The sequence below is a fragment of the Labeo rohita genome, chromosome 3 (genome assembly GCF_022985175.1).
Source record: "Labeo rohita strain BAU-BD-2019 chromosome 3, IGBB_LRoh.1.0, whole genome shotgun sequence".
NCBI lineage: Eukaryota > Metazoa > Chordata > Actinopteri > Cypriniformes > Cyprinidae > Labeo > Labeo rohita.
In genome coordinates this window covers 43,331,878-43,353,506 of record NC_066871.1, presented here as the reverse complement: position 1 = coordinate 43,353,506, position 21,629 = coordinate 43,331,878, and the positions used below count along the sequence as shown (strand labels likewise).

The window sequence follows — 21,629 nt, the reverse complement described above, 5'->3', positions numbered from 1 at the left end:
CTTTTCAGAATCAGTGTTTACAGACGGATGAGAAATCTGGGTGTGATGACCGTGAGAAATCAGGTTCAAGATCACAATAAGTTAGCCTAAAATTCTGGTAGATAGAGATTTTTTCAACTGCAGACCCTTTTACTGATTGAATCAAAAGCATAGTCTTCAAATGATCTTGCTAAACATTGTTCTCAAATGAAGTAAAAATCTGATGATGGCCCTTGATCAGCCTTGAATTACATTCATGATGGTTCATGATGGGGGGGGGGGGGTATTTTTAATTTTGCACAAAACATTCCACCTAAATCCCTGCTGAGCATCAAACATATAACGTTCCCGTTCAATAACGTCAAAGAAAAAAATGAATGATCTGAGTAACATTGAAAACCTCGGAGCTGTCTGTAGATTCTGTAGATTTTTCGACTGATACGACTGACCCAAATTTACCAACTAAAGACAATGAACTCTAAAACAGTTGCATGCGGTTAGAATTAATCTGGACTCAATAAATAAACAATCATAAATACGTGCAGTCGAAAGCAGAAGTAAGCTGGAAGCGGTTCAGATCTGAGTTCCTGTTTAAACATAGGGCTTACGTTAAACTTCCCTTCCTCTTCTAACGGTGATCACTCAAATCCAGCCTCATATTAACAACACGATGAGGTTTAGTCGAGCCTGACGGCCGTTAGTTGTTTCCAGTGATTTCGTAACTAATTAGACTCCAGGAACCAATTCATGTTCTCGCAACAGAACAGAAATATTCCCTCACATTTAATATTATAACTGCTGAAAAAAAAAAAAAAAAAAAAAAAAATTAAAAATAGAACCATCACAGAAAATTTAAATGGTTCCAATACTAATAATGGTTAATAGTTTATTTGTAATGTTTACAAATAAACTTTTAACCATTATTAAAAACCGATTTTCTGTAGTGTTTTGGGAGGATTAGGATTTATTGGTTTTAAAAAGCAACCAATGGAACGTGACCAGTTACCAGTAGAGACCAACAGTGTTTTTTTCAACCTTTACAAATTTTGTGATGGTGTCTTTTCATCCCTCCAGCAGGGATTTTCATAACAACAAACGTTTTACGAGCGAACACAAAAACACTGAAATACAATATATTTTCTTTTCCTTCTTTTTTTTAAACAGCACTGTAGTTTTAAAGCAACTTGGAGCCAAAGAAAAAATATTTGACATAATTGCTTTATAATGCTTTATAACTGTTAATCAAAATCGTCTCGTGCGCGCCCGCGTTTCTGTCCGTGATTGGTGAATCTGTGTAAAACGAATGTCGGTCACCAGGTGGCGCCGTAACACTGACAGCACAAAACACCTCAGATCTGATGGTTTCATGCACTAGTTCCATTATTGTAGTAAACCTCAAACCTGAAAATGCGTAGTGTGCATAAACAGTGAAACGAAACCAAAACTAAAAATGTCTTTGCTTTTCTGAGCGGGTTGCATTGCAGCACTTCTCAGCACGTCGTTTCAAATGATTAGCTTTAGCTGTTATATTCCCCCTGTTTTAAGACCTCTGTAATTTTATTTATTTATTTTAGTTAGCGTGTGCCTGAGAGAGAATGTATGTAGGGTATGTTGACAGTTTCACTATGCCCCCTAGAGGCGAAATCGAAACAACACCAGACTATACATTTTCATGTCCTTTGCAGTTCTGCAAAAAAAAAAAAAAAAAAAAAAAAAGATTGTATGTAATTTCCTTTTATTCGTGCTGAGCGTTCATTCCCCTTCCCTCATTACAGTTCACTGAAAATACCTTATATGTTCTTATTTATTTTCTTTATTTCCTGTATTGCTGCCGCTGTTGTTGTTATTGTTATGATCAGGTATAATGAAGTAGGTGAAAGGTCGAACTATCTCCGGGTTTGACCGAGCTTGTTACGTGAGGCTTCCGAATTCCATGTACTAGTCTCATAGCGCGGTAACGCCCCTTTCACGCACGTGATCAGACTCCGCGCATTTGATTGGGTGAGGCAGACCCTTCCCCAGGGCGGATAGTGCTGCAGAAAGAACCACATGTGTGGATTCATTCACACTCAACAGTGATCATGTAGCCTGCAGTATACACTGTAATTCTAGTAAATAATACTCATCAGTATTGACTTTTTATCTTTCGGTTTCAAGAAAGACGAGAGACTGCGTCTCGTTATATTCTTATGCATTAAACTCATCTTGAGTCATTTGGAGTCTGGTTTGTATATATTAGTCTTATTTTATTTATATATATTTTTAAATGTCCACTTTAATTACTGGCCAAGAAGAAATGGATATAAAGTGTCGTGTAGCCGGAGGTCGAAATATCTTGTGCTTGTTTGATGTGGATGGAACGCTGACACCCCCGAGAGAGGTAAGATCTATGCGAGCCTATGAGTTTATGTAGGATCATCTTTTTTAGATAACAGTAAGTGTAATAGATGATGCAAAATTAAATTAAATGGCTATAAATGGTGAGTCCTCTCTCCTCTTTTGCGATTAACATCTTAATCTTTATGTAACATAATGTTTCTATTTGCAGCACTGATCTGTGTGTAGGTGAAGAATGTCTCGTCTGTGTGTGTTATTGGTGAATGAGTGTGTTTTTGTGTGTTTGTACTGTATGGTACACTCGTTCTGCACGTATACATCAGACAATGGCTCCCATGCAACGCTCTTGAATTTTTTTTTTTTTTTTTTTTAATATATGTAAAAACATATTAAAACGTTAGTAATTAGTTCTTAAATATCACCCACAGGCGACTAAGTAGTATCGTACGGTGAACATTCTGTGTTTCTAAGACAGTTTGCTGGAGGAACGTTGTGTCCCCGGCGGTGCGTTCTGTTGCATGAGCAGTTCACAGAACTGAATCCGTCGCTTAACATGCCGTTCTGGTCGTGTAGTGTTTATTTACGTTCAAATGAGTTGGTATCAGTGTCCTCAGATGTTGCATCATCGATCCTGTCTTCCACTGTCCGTGTCCCTTTCTCCTCAGTGACTCAGAAAACAGTTCCCGGAACTTATGTGAACGTTATAATAATCAAGAATGAGTGTAAAATAACATTTTAAGCTTATACGTAACTTTGATAAGACAGACACAAAAATCTTGTTTTACAAGGTTAAAAACTCGTTCACAGCAAGACGCGACAGCGATAAAGTTTTAAACCGTTCTTAAAGAGAGTAGTGGAACGGTGTCGTTAAAATCACTTTTACAACGTTGACAATAGAAACACTGACAAACAATCTAGAATTTCTGCATAGTTTAAAATTTCCATACAACACAATTGCGGTGCTTAGAATGAATGGAACATCATTGGTGTGGACGCTAATTGACGATTCATCATTATCGTTATTGTTGTGAACGGTCCTTTACTGTCAGGGTAGTGTTTTGTTTTGGTGCTCGCCTGATTAATTGTTCATCGGCCACACCTTCATAATACTCCTAAACTCCCCCATTAAACGCCTGGAGTTTATCATATGTCTTCATTAAAACGACTATTCATATTCACCTCTTAGCACACTGTTATGAATCACAGATGATTTCAGTGACTTAATGTCGTGTGATCGCGTGAGTATACTGTGACAGGCTGCAGGTCTGACAGAAGAACACAGAGCGTTCCGTTACGCAACCCGTCATAAGAACACTGCCATAACCAGCTCACTGCTATTAACGTGACTAACGTGCACTTTAAACGTCTGATGAAAACATAAACTTAAAGTATAACATATGGAGCTGCAAACATGATGTTTTACGTGACTAGTGTTGCTCTGTAAGTCAACGTATTTAGACTATGTGTCTACTTGAGGCACAGATTGCTGTCGCTGGTCAAAAATACTCTGAAACCTGTTGGAAACAGCTGGATGTCACTGTTCAATGAACTGTAAATCAGCTGAGGGGCACTGAAGCCACAGAAACCCCCCAGTGATGTAATACTGTTTGTGTGTCTGCAGAAGATCGACCCTGAGCTGGACGATTTTTTCCAGGCCTTGAGAAAGAAGGTGAAGATCGGCGTGGTGGGCGGTTCAGATTATTCCAAAATCGCAGAACAGCTCGGAGAAGGAGATGAAGGTTAGAGAATGTTATGTTTCATCATGGTGAGCGAGCAGACAGTCTCGAGTCTTTAGGATCATTATCCAAACATGTTTTAAAGGGTTTTGGATGTTGCGTCAAATGTGGAATGTGGGGGAAACTGGTTCGACTGGATCACAGAATCAACTCAATCATTAACACAACAGCTGATGTCCCATAATTCCTTCAGTCTAGAATTCATTTGTGACCAGTACCAGTAGACATCACTACCACGGTTGACCAAATGCTTACAGGTTGTAGTTTTTTAGTTATGCTTCTCTAAACTATAACTTTTGTCTCAGATTAATGTGAATGATGAGAAAGGAGAGTTTGATGAGAAATGTTTTACTTCATGTCGAGACTTTGGGTTGCAAATGTCTAAGCACAGTTTGAGACATTTTTCAGATTTTTTTCTAAAACGAAGAGACATATGTGAGATTACTAGGGTCTTCTTGAGAGAACCATTTGTTGCCCAAACAGTATAGCAATGGAAACTCCAAGGTCATGGGTTTGATTCCCAGTGAATGCATGAACTGATAAAATCTACATCTTAAATGGAATTTAGGTTGCTTTGGATAAAGCATCTGACAAATGCATAAATGTAAATGTTAATTTCATTGCTGTCTAGAAAAAAGTTTTTTTGTTGTTGTTGTTGTTTTTTTTTGTCTCAGCTGTAGTTGTTAATTTCAGTCTCAACTCTCTGTTTGATTTTTCTAGATCTTATTGTTTATCTAAATCAGTTTCTAGTGTCATCAGTGTTTGATGATCATCATTGTAGCATGTGGCATTATAATTGTGCAACTCTGATTAGATACACCAAGAGATTGTGATTGAATTAGACTGAAAACAGTACGCTTTAGAACCGAACACAACTGCATTCTCACTCAAACAAGAGCTGAATCTGTATCTGATGTGACTTAATGTTACAAAGACAGCTGTTTGTCGCCATGAATCATAAAGTTATCCAGTCAGCAATAGAACAGGACTTGTGGGATCGTGAATGAATCACAATGAGCAGTGAAGCACTCATAGTGTAAATGAGCTTGTTTACATCAGTATGTGTGTGTTGTGTAATACAGGTAAAGGTCACAAGGATGATGATAAGATGTTTACCAGAGCAGATGTGTTCAGAGCACTTTGATTGCATCTCATTCTGTTGTTTTACTCTTTATCACTGCAGTCATTCACAAGTTCGATTACGTCTTTGCTGAAAATGGAACAGTACAATATAAAGATGGCAAACTCATCTCTAAACAGGTGACTGATTTTGTGTCTGTAGATCCTGAAAATATTAAAATGCCTTACATGATTCAAATATCATGAAAGTTAACGGTGCTGTTACAAAATTTGAATTTTTTCTAGAACTTCCGTTGAAATTCTCTAAAATGTCTTCTTTAATTTTTTTAATTTCTGTGTTGATACATAATTGTTCTTAAATTCTTTTTAGAACTTTCATGAAAAGTCTCTAAAGTGTTTTTGATTTTTTTTCAATCTGTTTCTCAGGCCATTCAGAATCATCTGGGCGAGGAGTTACTACAGGACCTCATCAACTTCTGTCTCAGCTACATGGGGCTGATCAAACTACCCAAGAAACGGTAAAAACACACACACTCTAGAGATGGTAACCTGTAATATCATTACAATACAGCAAACCAAATTTTATTATTTAAGCCAAATCTCTTTCTCTGTCTCAGAGGGACGTTCATTGAGTTTCGTAATGGCGTGATCAACATCTCACCCATTGGACGCAGCTGCACGCTAGAAGAGCGAATTGAGTTCTCTGAAATCGACAAGGTATTCTTAGTTTACAGTATTATTTTTTCCAAAATTGGCTAAAAGTTGAAAATTTCTTCACATAAAACCCAAAACAGGTTTCATTAAATGGTCTGTTTATATCAAGGGCAATGAAACAGAAAGTAAAACAAATTGCCAATGAAAGGTCTATTTACACATCCAGAGTAAAGAATGCTGGTTGTCATTGGACGACTCTGTGTTCCTGTGTGAACAGGTCCATACGAATCGACTGTTTTAATTTAAAACATTAATAAACTTAACGCTCATTTAAAACAACCTAAAACTTCAATTCAAACTCTCTTGTCCCGCAGAGAGAGAAGATACGAGAGAAGTTCGTGGCTGCTCTGCAGAAGGAGTTTGCTGGAAAAGGTCTGCGGTTCACCAGAGGTGAGCAGAAATGACATCACCAGCTCTGATGATCTGAAGCAAATGATCCGTGCTGAAACAGAGCTGTTTGTACCTGCATAGCACAGAAAACACACTCGCACGTTATCTGTGTTAAAGGTGATAAGCGAGCGCTAACGGATGCGCTTGTGTGTGTTGACAGACCAATGACCCGTGCAAGAAAACGAGTGTTTACTCAACAACCTGTTTGCGTTTGTCGTGTATGCACACACACGCAGACGTGCGTTAGCTTTGACGTCTGGAGTCAATTTTCAGCAGTTTTCCCTCTAAAGTTCAGCTCAGTTTCACACACAGTGGCTTTGTTTTTTTTCTTCTTCTTTGTGACGGATGGTCAGTGGGGGAGGGGCCAGGGGGTGTGAGGTGATCAAGCCCTCTGGTTGGCTGTCGCTTGAGCAACTGTTGAGTCAGTGCTGGAATTCTGCTGCAGTCCAGTGGAGGGACACTAATGAGTGTCTGTGTAAAGTTGGGTGGGTGTGTGTGTGAAGATAATTAATTTTTAACGGCTGTTTTCAGTCCTGTAGAGTTTCTCAATCACTCTGAGGACAAACAGTCACGCAGTTCACGTCTCTGCAGATAGACTGTTTCACACACAAAAAGTCATTTCTGCAGGAATGGGCCTCGGGGCTTATAAACCTGTTAAACTCTCTGTAATAGGTTGCAGTTTTACTGCTGATCTGTGGCTTTAAAACTGCTGTAACATAAAATTATGGGGTAACATAAAATGACATATTAAACCTATAAAAAAAAAAAAAACCTACTATATTATATGTGATACACACATTTCCAAGGCCACTAAATCAAAGCTGAAAAAAGTCAGTTTTTTTGCTGTGAAATCTATACATATATATATCTCATTTTATGTGAGTATCTTCTATACATTTATAAAAATCTCATTGATTTACATTATAAGCATTAGAATTTCATCTTTCATACTTTATGAACAAAACTGTGTCAGAGAAGCGGCCTGCATTTATGTAACCAATCAAAAGTACTGTATACCTGTTGTTCATTTACATGTTCATGTTTGTTGGCATCAGATTGGCTGGCATGTTTTAGGAGGGCAGGGTTTCGGTATGACTGATGGGATTAGAGCATCTAATTTTGTGGATAAACTATTAGAAGTTTATAAACCGCTAAATTGTTTCACTACACCTTTATTGAACATTATCTCCAAACTTTTAACTTTAAAAAAACAGCAGCCATCCTAGATAAATTTTTGATGCTCAAGGTTATACTAACAATAAATTAATCTTATTTTAAATGTTGTCTTAATTGTGGGTTTTGTCTTTATCTTCAGGGGGTTTGATCAGTTTCGACATCTTCCCAGAGGGCTGGGACAAACGCCTCTGTCTGGACGTCCTGGAGCAAGAAGGATTTGACACCATCTACTTTTTTGGAAATGAAACTTCGTTGGTACGTAATTGAACGGCTGTGTATCTATATTAATCTTTGTTTATGTGTATTTAGTTTTAATATTTGTTTCCCGAACAGGGCGGAAACGACTACGAGATCTTTGAGGACCCTCGTACCATTGGCTTCTCCGTCTGCTCCCCTGAAGACACAGCACGGCTTTGCAGGGAGATGTTCTTTAACGCTCCTCCCAATGAGGCATGAAAGTGGCTGCGTCCACCTGCACGTACACCAGACTGCCTGATTGTAGCTCTCCTGCGCCCACTGCTGGTCACTGTGGGTAATGCAGTCCGCTGCACTGAGCCTGAGAACCATCAGACATGGAGACAAAACCAAACCACTGCTGATCTGCAGACTAAAGGGACTGTATGTAAATATCACTGACAGAGTGTGTTCATAGTTTTTTAGTATTCAAATATTAATTTTAAGTCTCAAGATCTCCCAGATTTTCATAATAAAAAGGGTTTTACTGTGGCCACGTTCACACTGCAACAATTCCAGAGTAACAGTTGTATTTAAAATACAATGAATCCACTGAAGGATGCTCAGAATAGAGGGGCCAGTTGCATAACGATAGTCATTATGTTAAGACGGTGTCTTAATTACTAGTTTGACCAACTAGCCTTGCTTTTTGGATTCAAATTAGACAAATCTACCTTTTTGTGACTGACAAGAAAGTTATGACCAGTCTTGAAGAAAAAAAAAGACTAACTTTTTAAGACTAGTCTAAGCGGTTTATGCTACCGACCACAGGACTGGTTCCAGAAATTCTGACGGTTGACATAGTGCAGTATTTGACATCACAAAGCTGTAAACTAGAAACATGGAAGCCAACCCTTTTAATTTGTCTTTTTACCAAATTTATATTAGGTATCAGTTATTAGTAAGAGGGTTTGTTTTTTTTTTTGTTTACCTTGTGTGCTCTGTCACTTAATGGTGCTTTATTCATTTAAAGGAATAGCTAAATGATTTAAAAGGATTTTGTATTTACAATTTATTGTAAAAATAATACATTTAAACTGTTTTATTTTAAAATATTCGCGCATCCACTCTTAACATGCAGGAAACTGCTCGTTTTGTCGCATTGACAATCGCTTGAATCATAAATGATAGAAACATAAAACATAAATGATATCGTCAAAAATGTGAAATCTGACAAAAAGTTGAGTTTTTTGCATACCTGGATATTAACATTGGTCACTATAGCATTTATGGCGTACAGCGGTTGTCAGAAATTAAATGTTTTGCAATAGCTTACATACCTCACATTCTTCAACCGTTAAAACTGAACTGTAGTGCTGGAATTCCCGCTCGCTTTTTTGAACGACAAAGCCCGCCTCCTTTGATTTGATTGGCCATTGTGATCATTTACAATGGAGTTTTAAAACTTTTGCCATCCTATCAAAAAAACAGAGCAATAAGTACAGCTGAGTAGTATTAACAATATCAGAAATTGAGGGACTTTTTTGTGAGATACTGAAGACACGGACCTGTTCCTGTGGTGTTCAGCACCTCAGACGAGCCTTTGATGTCCAAAACAGTTAAGTAAGTAATAGGATCTTATGAAATGCTGCTGTCACTGAGTATTCGGGACATCGGAACTGCGGTGTGAACGTGACCACTGTGTCTCTGACCAATTGCAAGGCGATGAAACGAGTGATCATGTGTTTGTTCCACGTGAAGCTTAAGTTTTGTTATGGTTTTGTGATCTTATTTGAAATGTTTGTGATTGTAGCTGAATGTGGCAATATCTCGGACTGGACTCAGAGATATTTTACAAGATGATAAAAATCCCTCATATTTATAAATTAATGATGGAGCTTCGCGTATGACAGAGATTGACTGAAACGACAAAAATCAGATCTAACGCTAGTAATAGTTGGTCTTGATTTGTCGCATCGCTCTCTTTTAGCGTGATTAAGAATCTGTTTAGATGTGATGTTTATGTTTTAATCATTCCAGAAAGAATCAGTGAAACACTCCCGTTGATCCCTAAAACATGATGCTGATCCCACAGATTTTCTGGGCATTTTTAAGACTTTCCTTAATCGGGCATCGTGACTGACGGATGCTAATATGAATGTTAATGTAGCGTTGCTTCATATCTGATCACATAAATGCACTTTAACTTAAATTGATTTAATTGAGTCATATCGTAATTTGAAGAAAATGTGACCTTCATTCTGTTCTATTAAACATACTCAATTATTGAGGATCTTTTTTTTCCTGTTACACTTAAAAGAACGAACATTTTTAACACTCCCGAAGAAAGGAAATACTGACTTGGTAATGTGATTTTCGTGGTTCAGAGTTTGTGGAAAAAAATAAAAAAATTCATGTGAAATGCAAATGCTAATATGCCTTGTGATGAATCATGATTATGCCTGTGTATTTTAAATACAAGTTTTTTTTTTACTCCCATAAATTTTAATAGAGTCTGATCTGTTTATGGATGCTTGTATGTGCAGGTGTTGTGGCTAATGCAATATTACCTTTCTTTATGATTAATAATGTGCTTTGCAGTAAGATACAAATGTGTACATCATAAATTAATTTTATTAGTCTGTCAAAGTTCAAATGGAAATGACCTCGACCACAGTGATCTGAGCTCTAAAAAGTGCTGAAAATAAAAATGGCGTTTAAAAACAAACATCAGTTTGACCCAAATGAGGGTTCAGAAGCATAGAAATCTGACGATCAAATCACTAGACAAACTGAACATGCTACAGATCATGTGACCAAACAAACAACGCAACAGTTCTTCACATCACTAGATCTCTGAGCTCATAATGAACGTCACATACATACATATACAGTAAAATCAACACACAATCTTTGAAGTTGCTACTGCTGTGTTTAAATGGTTTGCTAGCTGACTGTTATTCTTCAGCTGGTCTACAAAATGCTGCTCGTTTTACCCTGAAAAGCTCCCGAGAAAGAGATCTGGGAGATTAAGTCAGTTTGGCAGTTTATATTTGGGGTTTCAAGTTTCAAGTGCAATATTAGTCCATGATGCTTCAGTTCCAGCATATATAACAGAGCTTAATGGACGAAAACCCCTCAAACCTGTCAAGATCATGTCTGATTCATCTTTCACCCTGAAACCAAATGAAAAAGAGTTTGCATAATGATAATTAAGGTTAAATGTAGAACCATTATGTTTTTTTTTTTTTTGCATTGTGACTTTTATGAAAATTAATTGCTGTAAAACAATGAAAGTCGTACTTGTTTATCCACATTTTAGTCATTATTTTTTTCTGCAGTATTTGATGGTAAATGTGTTCAACTGTCCTGAAGATAATCATGCATAACTGCTTACTTTTTCCCTTTTGATTTTAGGGTGAATTTTACCATGAATGTGAATATGACAGGTGTTGGTGAGATTCACCCTATTACCATTGATTTAACATCAAAAATTAATGCATAAATAAAGAAAAATAAATATAAGAGCCAAAAACAGCCACAAGTGTAGCGTGTACCTCCGAATCGATGCGTTTGATTCTTTCACAGTCCAGTTTGAGGATATTCATCCATCATTTCGCAGTCTCTCACACCTACAGACGACTCATTTAACCAGAAACAAGCTCTACGCAAGCTTTTGTGACGCCGTTGCAAATGCGACGTGTATACAGAGACCTTTCGGGCCACAAGGATGTGTGAAATAGCTACAAATATTTGCTTTCACACATTTGCATAGAGTCTGTTTCAGGTCTAAACGACTGACTGCTGAACTCAACATTCTCTGCACCCATCAACTTTCAAAAGCCTTCACATGATGCTTTGCTCTCTCTTCAGAGAAAACCCACCCTTCTCCCTCCCCGCAGTCCAGCTCCGGACAGATCCTAGGAGCTGATGATCTGGCCTGACCAGGTCTCGTGTTTGGTTCCAGGTTTGAGGTGTGTGATGATCACCTCCACGGCCTGGACCTTCACGTTTTTGGGCGGGATCGGACAGACCTTGTACGTGACCTCATCTCCCTCCACAGGAACGTACTCTCCTTCAATACTGGCAGAGAGACAGAGGAGTGATTTATGACAGCATGACATATGACAGCAGGAAAACCTCTTAAACATTGCAAGATTTCAGACTTAAAGCTACTGCATGTGAAAACATTTTACTGTGATTCTTACACAAGCAAACAAACATGACAATTTCTTCTACAGTAAATAACACAGCTATTTAAAATAACAAGGATAAGGTCACAAATAACATAAACATGAGAAACATAACAGCTTCAGTGCATTTCTTTTTATTTATTTACTTTCAACTTTAACAAAAACTATGACTAGTTCTTTCCAGTTGTCCTCTTTTGTACAATAGGAAATGCTCTCATTTTTTTTTTTTTTTTTTTTTTTTTTTTTTTAATTTGTTTTATATACAGTCATGTGAAAAATTATGACACCCTACTGAATTCCTGGTTTTCTGTATCAGGACATAATAAATAATTATCTGGTCTTTGGCAGGTCTTAAAATTTGGAAAATAAATCCTCAGATAAACATCACATGACACATCACACTGTCATTATTTATTAAACAAAAATAACACTCTTTTTTTCAACGTTGCTCCAGTTTATTGAGGTTTGTGGGCATTTGCTTATGCACAGCTCTCACCACAGCATTTGAGTCAGGATGAGCTCTGGACTTTGACTGGGCTATTGCAACATCTTGATTCTTTTCTTTTCAGCCATTTTGTTGTAGATTTGCTGGTGTGCTTGGGATCATTGTCCTGTTGCGTGACCCAATTTTGGCCCAACTTTAGAATTTGGACAGATGTCCTCGGATTTGACTCTAGAATACTTTGACATATACAGAAGAGTTCATGGCCAACTCAATGACTGGCTACAAAACAAGCCCTAAATGATCAGCCCTCCTCCAGCATGCTTGTCTTTTGGTATGAGGTGTTTGTGCTGATATGCTCTTTAGCTTTTCACCAAACTTGGCGCTGTGCATTATGGCCAAACATCTCCACTTCGGTCTCGTCTGTTCAAAGGACATTATTCTAAAAGACTAGTGTTTTGTTCAGATGCAACTTTGCAGACCTAAACTGTGCTGCAATGTTTTTTTTTTTTTTTTTTTAAGATAGAAGAAGCTTTCTTCTGCCAAGCCTTCCAAACATGCCATTTTTGTCCCATATTTTTCTAATGGTATTGTCATGAACTTTATCATTTAATATTTTAACTGAGGCCTGTAGAGTCTGAGGTGTAGTTCTTGGGGTGTCTGCCATTTCTCTGAACTTTACACGGTCTGATCTTGGGGTGAATTTTCTGGGATGTCCACTCCTGGAAGGAGAGGTATCTGTTTTAAATGTCTTCCACTTGTGGATAAACTTGATGGCAGATTGACTCAGATTGATGACAGCAACAATTGCTTTTCTAAGATGATTGCTTGGCATTATGTTAACACACACCTGAAGACTATCTGTGTCCTATCTTTGTCACACATGGCTTTTCCATTTTGGCTTCATTTTTGTTCAGTAAATAATGACACGGTGCAATTTGTCATGTGTTGTTGTTCATCTGAGGTTTTATTTTCTAAATTTTAAGCCCAGCCAAGGACCAGTTTTTTTTAATGATGTCCTATCATATGAAAAACCATGGAATTCAATAGGGTGTCCTAACTTTTTCACATGACTATATATATATATATATATATATGTTTTTTTTTTTTTTTTGTTATTGTTCGTTATTTTTACATTATTTTGCTGAATTTTAACTTTCAGCATGTAAAATATAAGCTGATTTCCATTTTTAGCAGGTACGTGAACTCTGACTTACTCTGAGATGTGTACGAAGATGTCCTCTCCACCGTGAGCCGGTCTGATGTAGCCGTGACCCTGTGACCGTGAGAAGTTTTTACACATACCCTTAAAAACAGGACCTGCATTTGCGCGAACAGTCCTGTAGACAAACAGAGACGAGACTTACACAGATTCACTCGTACTGAACGCTCATTAGCTAGTGCCTGTAAATCCAGCTAACAGGGAACATTCTCATAACTTTGGCTAATACTCTGACAAGGTTCTCCAGTAATGTTAACAGAACGTCCATTCAGAATGATCTTGGTTTTAATAACATTATCAAAACGTTAGCACAATTGTTCATCAAATGTTAAAATATTTTATTGTTTTCAAATGCTACTACTTGTTTCAGATGTCTCAGAGAACATTTAACTGTCACAATGTTAAGTTTGCAAAGTGCTGAAGTTATACATTCCCTTAATGTTTGCTCTAACATTCACATAACAAGGGAAGAAAAACCTTTAAAAACTGGATCTTTTGAATGTTCTGAGAACATTCAAAAAAGCCTTTTCACAACTTAACGAGAATCCTGGATATTAAGACTTGTATGGCTTAATATAACATTAATGAAGTCTCACTTAAATATGTAGTAAATAACCCATGAAAGATTTACTTTGTTTTACACATATTTTGGACTATGGGGGGCGCCATTATGACGTGAAATGGTTGCGCTGGGTGAGCTAATGGCGCTACCTGAAAGAGCTTACAGCTGGCCATGGATGTAATTAGGCTTATACCAAATACTGTACCATTGATTTTCCCCACAAAGAGTCTAAACGCCCCCGGATATCGGGTGAGATCTACGCTAAGAAACTCCTTAACTCCTTGCAGCGCTGCGTCATGTCAATCGTCGGCATGTTTACCTCCTGCCAGGATGGCATCTAGCGTTTCTTGTCTGTGCATGTATAAAACGTCTTTTAAAAGTCTTTTATCAGTTTTCTGCTACATGTTTTAGTAAGAGACATCATTTACTTTATATTAAGCCATACAAGTCTTAACACGTAGTTCTCAAACAAATATTTGTCAGCTGGGAATAAGATAGAGGGCATGGCGCTTGCAACACCAAGATCATGGATTTAATCCCCAGGGAACACATTTACTTTGAAAGCATTAAATATGCATGACTGTAACTGTAAATGAGTCACATCAGCGGGAGAAAAGTCATTGTCTATTGTCAATAGTAAACCCGACATCTGCTGGGGTAATCTTTCGCCCTCACGCGAAATTGCGTTCTATATTGAAATAACTTGACTGTGGCTGCGAAAATTCGCCTTACATCAGTAAACTTGACCGCAGCGTATGGTTCGGGCCGTGTGTGTTTGACTTACGCCGAGTACGTGCGCGTGCGTTTGGTGGGCAGAGGGCTCGGTAACTCCCCGGGCTGCAGCGCGGCTCGTTCCCAAACGCGGCTGCCTTCACGCAGGAACGGGAATGACAGCGACAGCGGCCCCGAGCGCGGAGACCGCAGAGACGGGTTTGCTGCAGACGACAGCTCCGGTTCCGCCATGGTCACAACGTGCGATGCGAAGATTTGCGTCAGTTTGCTGTCTGAACTCCAGATGCCTGCAGAAGACGACCTGTGAGAGAGACACTAAATTCACATCACATCCAACGCGTTATTTCTCCCTGCTGTAGCTTCTCCCTCTGACGCACGTTAAACAGTATGTTTATTGACAAAGGCTCCGCGCACGCACTTTGCTCTGTTTTTATTTGCAGTGGCACAGATTGATCTGTGAGCAACGTGCAGTAAAACAGCTTCTGCACTGACATTTAGTCCGTGGCCTTACAAAGCCTCTCTGTGTGTGGGTTTGTTTGTGTGAGTTTACATTCAAGACGGTTTGTGCCCTGGGCGCGAGTGCTGCGTGCCCGGTTCCTCATGCACAAAAGCCTGCATTGTCTTCAAGAAGGCCTTAAAGAACAGAAGCCGCTGTTCTGAAATCAGACTGAACTGTATATCACTAGTACTAACTATGTATAGTTAACACTTCTACATTAATAGGATAGCGTACTACTATTATAGGTTGCATGTGTGCATTGTATCCCACAATGCAATGTATATATTTATATATAGTTGACTTTATATTTCCAGCCACAACCAAACATAAATTAAATATTAGATGTTATTTTTTTATCATCCTTATTTTGATTTTATAAAGTTGGATTATAGAAAATAGTGTTAATTCTGAACAAGATTAGACCATAACAGTACAGGTGTCAGAAGTACATTTATTATTTCTAGGTTCCCGCACAAGTGAATGTGTGACGCGAAATCTGGCCTTGTGACGTCAGAGCCGCTGCTGGTTGTGCCGTTATTATGCAATGAATTTAGCATCACCGTTTATGGAATGAAATTCCTCATAAAGTGACAGCACAAGAAATCTAATACAATATGATCTGCATTTAGTGACCTACTTTTGGCCAAAAGTGAACCAGTTTCGCACTGACATCACTTAAAACGTTTAAAAAAGAGACAGTAAGTGTGTTTACAATTTGACGCGATGATTCTGATTTGAGAAAAAAAAAAAAAATGCGTCAAAATTACTAGTCACGTTTGTGTTAAGGAACGCTTGAAGGATTGAATGATGCTATTCCTTTTAGTTTCCAGGTCCAGTACAGCATCACCCGCTTCCAGAATGTTCTAGACTGAGGGCAGGGATTGTGCCTCAAAATCTCGTCAGCTGACTTACTAGACAGCATTTTTGGCGGCGTTGTCGTCATATATGCGATTATTTTAAGAATCCACACAATCAGCGCGCCTAAAATGCTGTTAGTAAGTGTTGTCTAGGTAGGGCGCGCTAAGTTTGTAAACACGACCGGACATAAACAAAAGGTGGGCGAAAGGATGGGATATCACGCCTAAAATAAACAAGCACTAAATTTAATATTTTTATGCCTATTATTAGATTATTTGTAGGGTTGTTTATAGTACACATATTACAGAAATAAATACAGGCGAAACAAATAAAAAAAACGTTAAATAAATAGAACAAATGCAGAAACTTACAGTCGCTGTCTGGAGTTCACAGATGCTTCCGTCCCGTCCTGTCGATTGCCGTTATGTAAGATGAATGAGCCTATACGGTGCAAATCCGCAGTGAGGAGCTCGTGTGATGGAGGAGATCCCCGTTAGCACACTTTTACCGGGAGAACCGACGCGTTTGTTCATGCATCATCGAATCCCGAAGATGACGCACTGAAGCTGTTCAAATGAGTCACACTGGACTGTCTCGTGTCATATGAGATTACGTAAACAGCTGTAAGGAAAGTAGCATCCAATAGTACATTTATAAATAAAACATTCTTTCTCTCTCTCCGTTTTATGATATATATATATATATACATACACATACATACATATGTATACATATCTGTGTGTGTGTGTGTGTGTGTATATATATATATATATAGATTTTAATCTTAAACTCTAAAATTCTTGGTACAGTGAATATATGATGACAACAATTCTGTTATAAAACATTTATTCACGAACTATGAAGAGACAGTTCAAAAGTCCTTAACCTAACATAGAGAAAAAGAAAAAAAAGTTTAGCACTCTTTTACTATATATAAAAATTAATTATAATTCCATTTTAATGTTGTAAAAAGCAGGGGATAAATCCAAAAAGCATATATACATAATCACACCAGTTCAATTTTTGAAATGTATTTATAGAATTTTTTTTTATAGAATTTATCTATAAAGTAAAATATGACAGAGCAAATCTTTAAGTAGACTCAATATATCACAATCCTCCAAAAAAACAAAAACAAAAACATGAATCCTATTTAAATCATTATAAACGGCTCTTTTATTAAGTGTCTCCTATTGGTCGGCATCAGCTGCTCACTGATTGGTCCAAAGAGCTTCAGTTCATGGAGTAAGTGAGTCTTATGAGTCTTATCACAGTTCATAACACAGAAGACAGTGTTAATTGTTCCACCAGGACAAAAGACCCAGACCTGGTTCACTTACAGATCCCTGCAGAAGAAAACAAGAGATGTTTGTGGTCTTACTGTGATCAAAGACAAATGACAAATGATGGATGGAACAGGTTCTATATTAATTTTAGCTTAATTTAATGTCTAATATTCTCACTATGAGTGTGTATGGAGCCTCTTTCTGCTGCGCACTGTCCTCCGCTCCTGCAGGTGGCGCTGTGCCGGCTGTGCACGGCCCTTCCTTCTCTGTGCTGGGACCGGTGGGCGACGTGTCGATAAAGACCTCGTCCACCACCCGGAAGCGAATCTCCTCGCCCTGGTCCATGTAGAGGTCGTGAGCACCCTCGTCCGTCTCGTACTCCCACACCCATACCTGCTCCGCCTCATCGCTACACGAACCGTGAAGGAACAGAGCATGCTGGGTAGATGATGCTACACTAATATCTAAATAACAGTTTTGAATTAATGTGTTAGTAAAAGTGATGATTCAGGATACAATTTAGCCGGTTGCTGTAGCGACTCTGGCGGGATTATGATGTCATCAAAGAATCCGAGGGTCACTGTGGAATCGACACACATGAACTCATTATTCACCTTATAATGACTGTTTACATGTGCATCATTTTCCAGTTTTGAAAAGCATATGTTGTCCATAAGAACGTAATGACATCTCTCATAAAAGTGTGCATCTTTACAAAGTAAACAATGGTCCAAAAACACTTAGCCTCTTCGCTAATTAGCACACAAAATAACATTGGTATACTATGTCCGCCGCCTTACTGGAAGTTGTACCCACGTTGTTTTTTACAGTAGCACCCCACCCCCCCCAATAAATCATGCTAACAATGTTAGCAACATACTAATCATGTTAGAAACATTCTAACGACATGTTAACAACATGCTGATCATGCTAACAACACTAGAAAGAGGATAATCATGTTAAAAACATGTTAGCAATATACTAATCATGCTAAAAACACATTAGCTACATGTGTTGCTAACATATGCAAGAAATATGTTAGCAAAATGCTATTCGTGCTAGAAACATGTTAACATCCATCTAAACTACCTCAAACTTCAACTGCTTTATACTTTTAGGCTAGGCTTTCTCAAGCCAACCTAAATTTGTCTTGACAAACTTTTTTATCTAGTTTCAGTTAATGTTTAACTTTTTTATTGTTTATTTTTATTCTTTTTTATTATTATTATTATTTTTTTTTAGATGTTTTAGTACTTCAACTTAAACTAGATGTTGCTTTTTTATACATTTATTTTAATTAACAATACTTTTATTCCAAGTAAAGTTGTTTAAGTTAATTGAGGTGAATGATTTTAGTACTTCAACTAAAACTAAATGAAAATAAGAAAACAAGTCTTAGCAACTAGCTGAAATAAAACTGTCACGTATAATTAAAGATACAATTTAAATTATTTTACTACTTGAAACAAATGAAAAAAAAATGAAAATATGTGAAGTGTTAAAAATGTAGCTGAAAATTTACAACTTTTTTTTTTTTTTTCAATATTTTATTTCAGTTAACTTTCATTTCAAGTAATGCTTTTTTTAATGGTCTTAGTTCTATTTAACGATAATAATGCCACCAGTGAAGAACACTAGAAGCAAAAAGCATCCTGTTTTCATCGTGTCCTCTCTTACCATGAACACCTTCAGCACTGCAGCCTTTAATCTTTCCAACCAGAATCTCATCCAGGAAAGGGTGGAAAACCACATATCGGAAATGAACTGCAGGAGGAGAGAGAGAATGAGGTTTTGCTGGATTGAGAGCATCACTATATGACTGCAGTGGGGAACAGTGGTGTTTCAGTTCGGCACCTTTAGTATGAGATGCTCCGTCTCCAGGAAAGATGTAGGAATCCTCCAGTTTAGTGATGTCATACAGACAGATACACAAACCCACGTTATACACCACCTGAAGACAGACGAAGGAGTTTAGACGGTTCAGAAGTCTTATTTGAAACATTATGTTTTAAATGAAGCAACATTCTTTTAATACATTTTTCAACATTTAAATGATACTGGAAATTAATGATTCTGACTTATTTGTGTAGTAAGAGTAATTATGGAAATGAAGCCTTGGTGAGTAGAAGAACAGTCCATTAATAATTCGTTAATATATATGAAGCATCAGCGTTTTTCAAGCATGACTCAATATAAACAGATTAAGGAGATGTAAGGGTTGAGCAAATGATAAACATGACCCAATAATGACATAAACACACATCTTCACCTTGTTGGCGAGTTTCTTGTTGAGTTCTTCGGCGATCGCGTCGTTCAGCTGTCGGTGGAAACTCCACGGCGGAATCCGGACCGTGTCCACCATCTCCACCAGCACAAACATCCTCAACCAGACCAAACCCGACCCAGAACCAGAAAAGAAGCGAGCCCGAACGCTCAAGACGCGGAAACCGGACTAAACGACGCGCTACGAGCTGCTGGACATTCGAGATCTCACCGACGACTGAGCATGTGAGTAAACTTAAAACATCTATTAGTTATTGGTTTATGAATCTGTCACATAGGCTGTCATGTTCTGCAGCGGTTTGTGTGCAGACATATGATATCCATCTGCCCCGGTTTAACTATTTACACTATTACTGATCGCTCATGATTTGAACACAGCATGACAACAGCTACACATGTGCCGAATCACGGCAGCGGCTGACGCTTTACGGCACTGACGTCACGCGACCGCATTCTGCAGTGAACAGAAATTTGCAAAAAGACTACTCTTTCTTTATAGTTTCAAGAAATGTGTTGATATACATTTGATTTCTTGTATTGTTTGTACAACTCCTACATGCTGTATAATTTCTTTCTAAGTTGTACATTTTAATTTACAACTGTTCAGACATTTGTAATGTAACACCTGACACATCCAACGAAAAACCAAAACATTTTTATGTTTCTTATGTTTTATTGGTGGTGGTTTTAGCTCGAAGATTTGACAGATATTAAAAAAATCCAGCAAGTTTAAAAACTTTAATGGATTTATGAGATTTAGTAATGAGATTTCCATTTTAATATCTTAGATATACATCGGTCTATCAGAAATACAACACTTTATTCGATCAGAAACTCATTCAGCAGAGATTCACTTGCAGCACTAATGAAGACTTTTTTTTTTGTACCTAAATGCCATCCATAGACTCGTCTTTTGGCTAATGCTTCATATATAACACTATTCAGATATAAATATGCTGCAGAGAAGAGACATATAGTGACATCTGCTGTCCATTTATGTTCCTCAAACTCTCTCCTCAAAGATCTGCAGTTCATCCAGCTTGTGGTATATTTTGTATCGGTAGAGGGCACTGCTGAGATTATGTTTAGAGACAGTGTAAATATATACACAGTGTTGGGGAGTAACTAGTTACATGTAACAGAATTACCTAATTTAATTACAAAATAAATATAACTGTAATTAGTTATAGTTACTGAATTAATTAAATTACAGTTACTTTTGAAAATGTTAATGATTACAAAGGGGGTTACATCTGATCTGACACCAATGTTTCAGGAGTTTAGGACACAGTATATAGGACACATGCTTATCCTTAACTGTTTTATTTGGGGTTTATGCATATACTTTATTTTTTTTAAGATTAATAGTTTTTTTCCACTTTTAAGATTAATAGTTGTTTCCTGTCATAACTATGCAAACATTTGATTTAAAAACCAGAATCATAGCTATTAAACTATTTCTTGTTATGAATCTGTATTTAACCTCAGAATGATCTTAAAGTAAATAAGAGGTGTTAAGTCAAAATTTTTGTGTGGCTGTGCTTTAAATTAAATTATTACACAGCTCTGTGGAATGCCTGATTCTGATTGGTCAGTCATGACATTCCAAGGTGTGTTATTCCCTGATAACAACCGGTAAAAGCTAATAACTCAGACTCATCTGGGCAACTTAAGTCGGTGCTATACGCATGATAGTTTTTCTTGGTGGGAGCTTTGCGTTTGGTTAGCTAATGAAGTATTAAATCTCAATTCAATATAATGTGTACAATTTCTTAATTCTGTCAATTTGCCGCTTGCTAGCAACTGATTTCTTTACGGAAGCTTTGTGTTCAAATATTTCAACTCAGATCAGTGTTTTGTGTCTAATTATTTGCTTTTGTGGCAAGCATCTGTGTAATAAATGGGATAATGTACATCTAGCCAATTGTTATTGCAAAATAAAGATGTATATTATCCCTTACTTGTT

The 21,629-nt window shown here is 37.5% G+C and overlaps 3 protein-coding genes across 3 annotated transcripts; 1 reads left to right on the top strand and 2 right to left on the bottom strand.

Moving 5' to 3' along the window:
* Positions 1 to 2,028: 2,028 nt before the first annotated feature.
* Positions 2,029 to 9,877, top strand: LOC127162889 (phosphomannomutase 1). The gene is made up of 8 exons (XM_051105807.1): positions 2,029 to 2,359; positions 3,938 to 4,055; positions 5,236 to 5,312; positions 5,559 to 5,650; positions 5,750 to 5,849; positions 6,161 to 6,236; positions 7,552 to 7,667; positions 7,746 to 9,877. The coding sequence occupies exons 1-8, from the start codon at positions 2,246 to 2,248 to the stop codon at positions 7,866 to 7,868; spliced, it is 816 nt and encodes a 271-aa protein (XP_050961764.1). The 5' UTR covers positions 2,029 to 2,245; the 3' UTR covers positions 7,869 to 9,877.
* A 323-nt stretch (positions 9,878 to 10,200) lies between these two features.
* Positions 10,201 to 16,641, bottom strand: csdc2b (cold shock domain containing C2, RNA binding b). The gene is made up of 4 exons (XM_051105811.1): positions 16,466 to 16,641; positions 14,790 to 15,038; positions 13,439 to 13,561; positions 10,201 to 11,669 (listed from the first exon to the last, which is right to left on the bottom strand). The coding sequence occupies exons 2-4, from the start codon at positions 14,966 to 14,968 to the stop codon at positions 11,507 to 11,509; spliced, it is 465 nt and encodes a 154-aa protein (XP_050961768.1). The 5' UTR covers positions 14,969 to 15,038; positions 16,466 to 16,641; the 3' UTR covers positions 10,201 to 11,506.
* A 282-nt stretch (positions 16,642 to 16,923) lies between these two features.
* Positions 16,924 to 20,072, bottom strand: polr3h (polymerase (RNA) III (DNA directed) polypeptide H). The gene is made up of 6 exons (XM_051105810.1): positions 19,650 to 20,072; positions 19,235 to 19,331; positions 19,058 to 19,144; positions 17,897 to 17,960; positions 17,558 to 17,789; positions 16,924 to 17,440 (listed from the first exon to the last, which is right to left on the bottom strand). The coding sequence occupies exons 1-6, from the start codon at positions 19,758 to 19,760 to the stop codon at positions 17,390 to 17,392; spliced, it is 642 nt and encodes a 213-aa protein (XP_050961767.1). The 5' UTR covers positions 19,761 to 20,072; the 3' UTR covers positions 16,924 to 17,389.
* Positions 20,073 to 21,629: the final 1,557 nt, after the last annotated feature.

Bases quoted from the DNA above. Each gene is read 5' to 3' on its own strand.
- LOC127162889 (XM_051105807.1), top strand. From the start codon at position 2,246: ATGTCCACTTTAATTACTGGCCAAGAAGAAATGGATATAAAGTGTCGT. The intron at 2,360-3,937 runs GTAAGATCTATG...GTGTGTCTGCAG, and splicing joins CGCTGACACCCCCGAGAGAG to AAGATCGACCCTGAGCTGGA. The intron at 5,313-5,558 runs GTGACTGATTTT...TCTGTTTCTCAG, and splicing joins GCAAACTCATCTCTAAACAG to GCCATTCAGAATCATCTGGG.
- csdc2b (XM_051105811.1), bottom strand. From the start codon at position 14,968: ATGGCGGAACCGGAGCTGTCGTCTGCAGCAAACCCGTCTCTGCGGTCT. The intron at 13,562-14,789 runs GTAAGTCAAACA...GTTTGTCTACAG, and splicing joins CGCACGCGCACGTACTCGGC to GACTGTTCGCGCAAATGCAG. The intron at 11,670-13,438 runs GTAAGTCAGAGT...TCTCTCTGCCAG, and splicing joins ATCTTCGTACACATCTCAGA to TATTGAAGGAGAGTACGTTC.
- polr3h (XM_051105810.1), bottom strand. From the start codon at position 19,760: ATGTTTGTGCTGGTGGAGATGGTGGACACGGTCCGGATTCCGCCGTGG. The intron at 19,145-19,234 runs GTGCCGAACTGA...CTCCTCCTGCAG, and splicing joins CGGAGCATCTCATACTAAAG to TTCATTTCCGATATGTGGTT. The intron at 17,961-19,057 runs GTAAGAGAGGAC...TCGATTCCACAG, and splicing joins CAGTGCTGAAGGTGTTCATG to TGACCCTCGGATTCTTTGAT.